The sequence below is a fragment of the Pithys albifrons genome, chromosome Z (genome assembly GCF_047495875.1).
Source record: "Pithys albifrons albifrons isolate INPA30051 chromosome Z, PitAlb_v1, whole genome shotgun sequence".
Lineage (NCBI taxonomy): Eukaryota > Metazoa > Chordata > Aves > Passeriformes > Thamnophilidae > Pithys > Pithys albifrons.
In genome coordinates this window covers 14,760,730-14,770,190 of record NC_092497.1, presented here as the reverse complement: position 1 = coordinate 14,770,190, position 9,461 = coordinate 14,760,730, and the positions used below count along the sequence as shown (strand labels likewise).

The window sequence follows — 9,461 nt, the reverse complement described above, 5'->3', positions numbered from 1 at the left end:
GAACTGTTACACTTGTTTTAAGAATAGCAGCAGTTACAATTTTAGGAGCAGCAACCTGACAAATGGCTGCAGACTTCCCACCTAGGGAGTCTGGCCCCCACCGGCTGAGCTAGTATGGTCCTACGGACCATTTTTCCCTAGATCCTGCAGAAGAGGAATCTGAGATGAAACACTGAATACTCTGTAAAAGCTGCCTTTTGCCCCCCTGTGGTGACTGGCCTTGACTGCCGTTTCCACGCACCGTGGATGGGGGTTTTCCCTTGGTATTTGTCCCTTTGGGAGTAGTTTTAAACCCTGCAGCCTGTCTCCGTTTAGACTTAAAACCCCTCTTATCGTATCAGCTTTGGTCACTTTTCCTTGGCGGTACTGCCCAGCGGGGGGTGGCTGCTGCCGGTGCCGCTTCCCGCGCCCTGTGTCCCGCGCTCGCTGCGCGGCGGTGCCCGGTCCGCGCGGCGCATCCCGCCGGAAGTATCATCCCGGGGAGCCTCCTTGCAGCGGGGTTTCGCCGGCACTGACCCGCCGAGCCAGGCCGTCCCTTTGCGAACTACAGCTCCCGGCTGTCCCGGCATTGCGAGGGGCGATGGTCGCTGCCGCGGACCTTCCTTCCCTTTCTTTTTTTCCTTCTCCATGCTTCCTGCTGCTGCCGCCCGCCTTTCCGCTTCCTGCTGCCGGGTCAAGGGTGGTGCGGCGCTGCCAGCTGAGGGTAGCGCTCGGCGGGAGCGGCAGGTAACGCCAGCGGGGTTCCAGCCTGGATTCACCTCATTAAGTCCTGTGGGGAAGTGCTGGGCTGTTCCGTATTCCTGTTCTAGGATCGAGAGCAGTGAGGTGTGGTTTTTATTCTGTGTACTTAAGAGCTAAAACTTAACTACTGAAAACGCATTTTTCTCCAGTTCTCCAAATGGCTTCCTTTGGGTGGAAAAGAAGGATCGGTGAGAAAGTTTCAAAAGCTACTTCCCAGCAATTTGAAGCAGAAGCTGCGGATGAGAAGGATCTGGCTGACGATGATGATACTAACTGGGTGCATGCAACTAAGAGAAGAAAGGAAATTCTCTTAGAAGACTGTGTAAAGAAAAGTAAGGAGCTCAAGGATGAAGGTGCAGATTTGGCAGAAAATAGGAGGTAATGATGTTGTCTTACTCTTTTACTGAATAAATACCTAAACAGTAGCTAATTCACTGGGATCTGCATTCGTATTTTTCATATTTTAAAAAGTGATAGTTTCTTTCATTCTGACTTTACTGGGTAGTAGGTGGCGTTGTCAGCTGTGAAACAAAGCCTGTGTTCCATCTTATTTCTTGTGTGCTCATAACAAAACAAAACACAAAAAAAGAAGGCAAGAGATGAGAACCTGGTTGGATCTGAAAGTTGAAAGGGTACATAAGGTGCAGTGAGATAAGCCATACCGTAAGTAATACTTTAGCTACTCTTGAAAATCTGTCTTTTCTCTTATGGAGGGTAAGCCTGTTTCGACTGCATACACTGCCCAGGCAGATACTGCAAAGCAGCTAACACACTGTTAATCTGCTTTCGGAAAGTCAGGTTCAGGGAGCTGCTCTACACGTCTGCTGGTAGCAGTGCTGAGTCTTGAGAGCTTGGCAGGTTTAGAAGGATATTGCAAAGGTAGTTCCATTGTCCTGTTATGCTCCTGTGTAGAGGAGTGTTAGAAGAGGGGAAGGTGGAGTATAAATTGCATATTAATTACACAACTTGGTCAGATCTCCTCTGGAGGGAGAAAAACAGTTCCAAGATTGGACCCCTTAAAGTCTTCAGAATGTTTGACATCTAAATTTGTATCCTGTAAGATACTTGTAAGAGCATCTCCACTTCATTGTCCCAGGTCAGAGATAACATTATTTTCCTAATAGAAACATTACCTCAATGTCAGTATGTGTTCCTGTGCTGTTAAACTTTTCGTGTTAATAAATTTCAGCCTAATGAAAGGGTTCCCTGAGCAATATGGAGGAGAGAGTAACTTAAAAGTTTAAAGCAGGCAAGTTTCTATGCAATAATAAGCATACTATGTGTGTGATCTGATCTGACTTTTTAAAGAAAGTTATGAGTAAATACAAAATCTCTTTGAGAAAAGGCCAATTTCCATATATTTAAGTACAGTTTCCTCTTTTTACTGTTCACTCAAGTAGTGACACTCTCCAGGAGGCCAGTGATTGAGTTCTGTCCATTCCTGAGTCCTGTAATTCCGGAAAAAGAGTCGAAGCCTTTTAAAGTTGAGTTTCACTTAAAACCAGGTTAAACTAAATCAGTTTTCAGCGTGCTGCCATTGTAATAATGGATATAATGCAGTAGTAGCATAATTGGCTTATATTAACTGCTGAAAACACAGGATTAAGAGACAATTATCATCTTTGTTTTTAACACTGTAAATAAATCATACAGAGGTCTACAGATAGGTAGATCGATTCTGTCCTTTTCAGGATGTACAGAGTTCTAAAAATGTCATTCTAATCTGGTATCAGTTAATGCATACTGTACTTACATTTATTAAACAAAGATTGATTTTTATTTCTGCCTTCTGTTCTAGCTGTGCCTTCCTTGTATTTTGCTTTGGATGTTATATATCTTTTCTCTGTGGATTTTGGTGTTCTTTTTTGATTTTTTTTTGTGTATTATGTAAAGTGCAGTAAATCTCTTGAACGGCGGCAAATACTCTGTTGTAGATGTGGTTTAGGGCGGTAAGATACTGAGCACCCGGTAATTTTTGATGCTTTTTGTATCTTTAGTTTGTCTTAGAAATTGAGTTCTCTGTTACCTGTCAGAAAACAATACAAAAGCTTAACCCATCCATAAGTGGCAGTATAAGCATTTCTTGTGAACTTAGTGAGAACTATATCTCATCAGGAACGCTTGTAAGAACTACTGAGAAACTCCGACTGGCTTTTAACAGATACGAGAAAAAAGTTAACATTCTGAGTCTTAAAAGAAGTTCTTACTTAAAACTGTAATTTCCATCTCTCACCCTCTGTACGGTTCAGGCAGTGATGGTGATTAATGGTGCTGTTGGGGTCCATAAGTTTCAGACAGATTTTTCTCTTAAAAAAAACCTAGATAGGTTGATGGCTAAACTCACAGTGTGAGGGTTTTATTACTTAAGCAGCTGGAGTAGTTGATGTACCATGGCAGAAGCAGACTGAAAGGAATCTTTATTTTCCCTGGTGGAAGGTGGTTGCTGTAATTGTGTACATGGTCTGTTTCTTGAACATACATTTGTGCAACATGAGCAGACTCATGCAGATAGTTAAATACTTAAGGTAAATTGTTTCCTGAAATACCAAAGTTTAGTAAGAATTAAGGAAATATTTGAGTTGAATTGTGTGGCATTTAGGTAAAAGGATGGTATGCATCTCTTCCACTGAAGAAACTCAGAAAAAAGCAAAGGAATGAGCACTAGAGAATAACAAAGGTTGATTCTTTGTTGGTGTTACTTGTGGAGTGGAGAATAGAAGGGGATCCTAAAAGAAAACAGACTTGTGAAGAAGCAAAAGGCTAAATAAATGAAAGAGTGGAAAGTAGTAAGTTCGGCTTCATTTCTTGTAGAAAAGAGACTCTGAGGTAATGTGCATGGCAAGATTGTTTTGATGAAAGGTGAAATTAGTACTTACCACCTTTATGTGGTGTTAATCTGTTTAGATTATGTTTCTTGTAGAGAAGGGCAGTGATGGTGTTACAATCTTTTTGTTAGTCTCTGTGTGTATAGTAAGCTTGTTTCTGTGAATGAGTGAGATCTGATTGTTTTGAGTTTGTAAAATGGGTCTCAGTGCTTCTTTGGGGGCGGAAATAATGAATAGACTTCTTAACGTGTCAGAATTTACACAGCCTGCTTTATTTGCCCATCAGCAAACTCGGGAATGGCGTGGGTGAATTGGTTGGGAGGTGGTGGCTCTCTGTGAGTTTTCAGCTTTTGTGGAGCTGCTTGGGGAGTATTTGTACTTGCTGTAATCTGTATACATGAACCTGTGAAGCCGAGGCAGAGGAACACACTGAAGAAAAATGGTGAAGACAACAGTTTCTGATGTATATTTTAGTCTTTTTGTGGAAAGATTAGGAGACTACCAGGAAAAGGTGTTAAAACAAGATTGATGATCACAGTGGATCTGTTATTGTGAAAAGCAAGGTTTAGGAGATCCTGACCTAGAAACTTGTAAGTAGGCGGCTTTGAAGATGGCTTGTGAATGAGTGATCTTGTCAGAACAGCAAAAGACAGACATATGAAAAAAGCGTCACATTTGTATGGTCTTTTCAGTTGTGAAAAGAGTAATTAAATACGTACACACCGTCTTTTGGAAACAGGCACGTAGAGCAGTTCTTGGTGACTGTCCTGAGCAGTACCAGGAGATGAACTGTAATAATCCCTGTGGGTCCCTTCCAACTCAGGATATTCTGTGATTTCTATGAACTCATTTCAAACCACAGACTTCCATAGATGCCCAGTAAGTGGCGATAGAGTTCTTCTCAATATGCCTTGAAGAGGTGCAGAATTTCTGTTGGAAATAGATACTATCAGATTTCAATTCTTCTTGATTTGCATTCAATTTTTCAGTTTCACTGAACAAAAGTTAATACTGCTCTCAGTTCTGATGAGATTTATTCCATATTGCACTGAAAGCAAATCTCTCATCTTGACTGGGAAAGTCATGATGTTAACTGGAATGCTCTTACATTAGAGGTTCACCTATATTAAAATAAATATTTGTGTCACTTTGTCACTTCGTGTATAAATTAGACTGATTAAGAAGGTTTTAGACTTTATTTCCTTTAGCTTTTGCAGCAGCAAATTAAATAAGGACTTGTCAAAATGCAGTGAGCACACACCACGTAACAGGTCAATTTTTTAGAAATGCTAAATTTAATTTTCTAATCTGTTGAAAAAAATGAAATTTTTCTGAAGAGTCATTTTTTCCTCTGATGCTCATGCTGTAAGTCCAATGTGTAGGTTGTGATTCTTTAACTATATATGCTATAATTGAGCTTCTCTTTCTCACTAGACATTGTAAGATGTCAGATGATGAGGCATATACCTTTAAAAAGTATGTTTAGTGTAGTGGTAAGTCAAGTTTTACCAAAATTTATGTTTAGCAGAGGGAGCAGAGGAGTAACACCTATTTAAATAAAAAAACAACCTTTCTATCACATTTCTTTTAACACTTGTATTTGTTCAATTTACTTGTGTCTTTTACATTTAGATTATTTTCAGTATTGATTACCAATGAGTTATGAAAATGCTAAAGTAATAAAGTTGCTTTGAGATTATATTGATAATTTATTTTGTTGCAACTAACATGGCAAAGGACAGAGATCATTATCACAGAATCAGCTAGGTTGGAAAAGATCTCTGATCCTGGTGAGTCCAACCTATGATTAAACACCCCCTGGCACACTAGGTCATGGAACTAAGTGCCGTATCCAGTCTCTTATTAGACACCTCCGGGGATGGTGACTCCACCACCTCCTTGGGCAGCCCATTGCAATGCCCAATCACTCTCTCTGTAAAGAAATTCATCCTATTGCTGGTTGCGTGGAAGAAGAGACTGACCCCTAGCTGGCTACAACTTCCTGTCAGGTAGTTGTAGAGAGTGATAGTCTCCCCTGAGCCTCCTCTTTTCCAGGCTGAACAACCCCAGCTCTCTTAGCTGCTCCTTACAGGGATTGTGCTCCAGACCCTTCACCAGCCTTGTTGCCCTTCTCTGGACCTGCTCCAGCACCTCAGTATCCCTCCAAAACTGTGGGGCCCAGAACTGGACACAGGACTTGAGTGGTGGCCTAACTAGTGCTGAGTAGATGGAAAGAATCCTTTCCTTGGTCCTGTTGGCCACACTGTTCCTGATATAGGCCAGGATCCCACTGACCTTCTTGGCCACCTGGGCACACTGCTGGTTCATGTTCAGCTGCTGTCAGTCCAAACCCCCAGGTTTCTTTCTGCCTTGCCACTCTCCAGCCACTCTGTCCACAGCCTGTAGTGCTGCAAGGGGTGGCCAAAGTGCAGAACCCGACACTTGGTCTTGTTAAACTTCATTCTGTTGCATAGGGCCCATCTATCCAGCCTGTCCAGATCCCTCTGCAGAGCCCAGCAGATTGACGCTCCCTTCCAGCATGGTGTCATCTGCAAATTTGCTAATGGTAGACTTCATCCCCTTGTCCAGATCATCAATAAAAATATTATGTTGAAATTGCCTTTCTATTTTCAGTCAATGAAACTGATATTATTTACATAATATAGTATTAATAAAGTTTCCCAGCAGATCTAACAGCTACCTTTGGCAGAATCATTTCAGCAGCTCAATAGGCCAAGTTACATTATAGCCTAGGAAAAGGGTATGATAGAAGAGGGATCCAGGAGAGCTGGTGACCTTTGTTAAAAGTTATGTCCACCAAACTCAAGGATTGTTCATGCTGATGAGCAATCAAGAAGAAATCAAGAAAAGGTAAATAAAAGTCCTGCATGGATGCACCTGAAGCTCCTGAAAAAATCCAGATACAAAATGGAAATGTGTAAGAGGTGGGAGGACAATTGTGTGACTCAGGAAGACTGTAGAAACTCAGTCTGAATATGCAAGGATGGGATTAGGAAAGCCAAAGCCCACCTGGAGTTGAATCTGGGGAGGTATGTAAAGAGTAGAACTTCTATAGGTGTATCAGTAGGGAAAAGGATAACATAAAATGTCGGTCCTCCACTGAACAGGGTAAGGTAGGGAATCTAGTGGAAAAGGATGCAGAGCTGGCAGAGGTACTTGCTGTCTTCTTTGTACCTTTACTGATCAGTCTTGCCTTCAGAAACCCCAGGCCCATGAGACCTGAGGGAAAGTGGTGCAAGGAAGACTTACACTGGATGGCGGTGAGTCAGACTATGAAATATTTAGATAAAATTGATGTATAGAAGTTTATGGGACCTGATAGGCTGCATTCTGGAGTGCTGAGAGAGCTGGTTGATGTCATCACAAAGACTTCAACTTCATTTGAATGATCATGCCAACTGGGCATAATTCCTGGGAGCTGCTAGAAAGCAAACATCACTCCTGACTTTCCTGAAAGATAGGAATGAGGATTCAGAAGCTTTTAGGGCCATTTGCCTCAAATCTGAATATGGGAACAAATAATTCTGGAAACCATTTTGAAACATGTTAAGTAGAAGAAGGTTTTTGGGACTAGCTGGCATTGATTAGCAAAGGTGCAGTTATGCTTGGCCCACCTGACACATGACAGATTCATCAGGGGGTGATGTGGATTTTCCATCCTTGTTGATGCTCAAAACCCACTGGAACATAACCTGAGCAACCTCCTTTTGTTGACCCTGTTTTGAGTAGGGTGATTGGACTAGGTGATCTCTAGAGGTTCATTTCAGTCTTGGCCATTCTGTAAGTATATCCCATTAAAACTACAGACACAAAGAAATTTTAAAAAGTGGGCAGTCTATTTGTCCTTATTGTCTCTGTCTGCTAGCTGACCTCATTTAAAGCAAAGGTCTATTTTGAAAAGTTAGAAAAATAAAAAATAAAGTCTGGGAGTCTTCAAACTCTTATTTCCAGCCCCTATAATAAAGTCTAAAATTCTGTTAGGCTGCTAGTGTAGTGTATTGGCAATGTTGACTCTTCATGAGAGTAATCTGAAAGCCCTACACAGTTTTGATTTTTATGATTAAGTGTAGGTGAAATTACTGGAAAATGCTCATGATGAAACTGGGAGAACATATTAAGTACTCCTACTGTTCCTTTTAGGCTCAAAATAACTGGTATCAGTCGGGATGTAATTTGCATGCCAGGTGTAATTAGCAGGTATATATAATAATATAGTGCTTACCTGCTTTAGAGTAACTTACCAATACCAGCATTCTGAAAAAAAAAAGAAACTTTCTAGTATCAATTATTATTATCTTTGATTAAGTTACGAGTTTACTAGGGTCAGTCATGCAAAAATGCAGGTTTCACACTGTAGATAAAACTGTACAGTGCGAATAGAAGCTTGATGAAAATTGTCATGAGTTCTAGTCAAAACACGTGATCACTTTTTAATGTTTTTCAGTGTTTAGCATCACTAGTTTGTGTCTGTATAAAACTTCCTTTCTGTTATGATTCCTTGAGAATGCCTTACACGTGATGTGCTCACTAAAGAGACTAAGGCTGAGTAGACTGGAAGTCTGAATATAGAACACACGAGCTGTAACAGAAAAGGCTGAACAAGTATGGACTTCGCACTTTTGTTCTTTGGAAAAAGCATGTTACAGCTTCTCTCTTACTAGTCAGAACATACAGATTGTTTTTTAGGCCTCATAACCTTTCTACAGAATTAAAAAAAGTTCAAAGAGTGGTGTGCAGTGTTTAACACCCTTGTGTAAACTGCAGTGTGAAGTAATACATTAATTTTTATAAAAGTCAATTTTTATTGCTGGCTCTATTGGTTTTTGTCACTTACTGATAGAGTTGTTGCTTCCTGGTGATGCATCTCCTCTCACTGAGGAGGAAGTTCTTTGCAGACTGTTCAAGTACCTCTTTTTGTTTAGGTTGTAATTTAGCTTTAAATTAGCTTTTTTCTTTTCTTTCTGGGAAATACTATTTTCCAACAGCTGGTTATTATTTGACAAAGCAGTTCAGTTATGAAATTGTTACTAATTTAGTGCAGATTTTTCTGATTTTTTTTGAGAGGATCTTTTTGTTAGAATTATTGTTCCTTGAGGATGTTAAACTATGACATTGTACAATCCATCTGTATTTGAACATGTGCATATTTCTGTATGTATGTATTTGTAAATAGAAGCAGAAGGAATATCCATAGAACAACTGTAGACTGTGGAATCATTAATGTATATACACACACATGTATTTGTATTTTCCTCAAGGGAAAGCATGATTTAATTGATGCCAATGTATCATCCTATATAACTTCAGACAATTACTGTAGTCAGCCAAGATATGAATCATCATTCAACGTCTCTTGACAATGAAAGGAGAAGGAGGTATTGACATAATTAATCTCACTGAAGACCTTACATTGCAATTTGGAGGTTCCTGTGTCTTGCTGGTAACCCTCTGGGTACTTTGTACATGTACCAGGACCACTTTGTGATGCTTTTGCCTTCCTGAACTGGGTGACTGTGGACAAACTGTGAGAGAGTTGGCCACAGCCATGCCAGGGATCACCCTGCAAGTGGGTGTAATGCTGCTCAGGTGCCTTGTCCAGGAATGTTCCCTGGAACCAAGAGTGTCCTAGTGCAAATACAGGCTCTAAAGTCCTCTTGTAAACACTTGAGTTGTGGAACCTAAACTTAAGTCAGAGGAATTGAGCCTGACTGCCAGTACTTGTTTGGAGATGAAATATAATTTGTGTTACTTGTCTTTGGATTTAAGTTTAGAGAGTATGTTCCTTCTATGCGTGAAATATAAATTACAGAATTTTTCTAGTGCAAAGATGTTTTATTCACTGGACATCTGCTATGTAGTATTTTTTTAAATTAA

At 40.4% G+C, this 9,461-nt stretch overlaps 1 protein-coding gene across 1 annotated transcript in view; it reads left to right on the top strand.

Annotated features, from left to right (window-relative positions):
• The first annotated feature begins 657 nt into the window (after positions 1-657).
• The window catches only part of TTC33 (tetratricopeptide repeat domain 33), a 40,206-nt gene continuing 31,402 nt past the window's right edge, over positions 658-9,461 (top strand). Inside the window, exons 1-2 of the mRNA XM_071581219.1 lie at positions 658-726; positions 891-1,119. Of these exons, the coding sequence (XP_071437320.1) occupies positions 899-1,119 (221 nt within the window). The 5' untranslated portion in view covers positions 658-726; positions 891-898. The remainder of the gene's footprint in view (positions 727-890; positions 1,120-9,461) is intronic.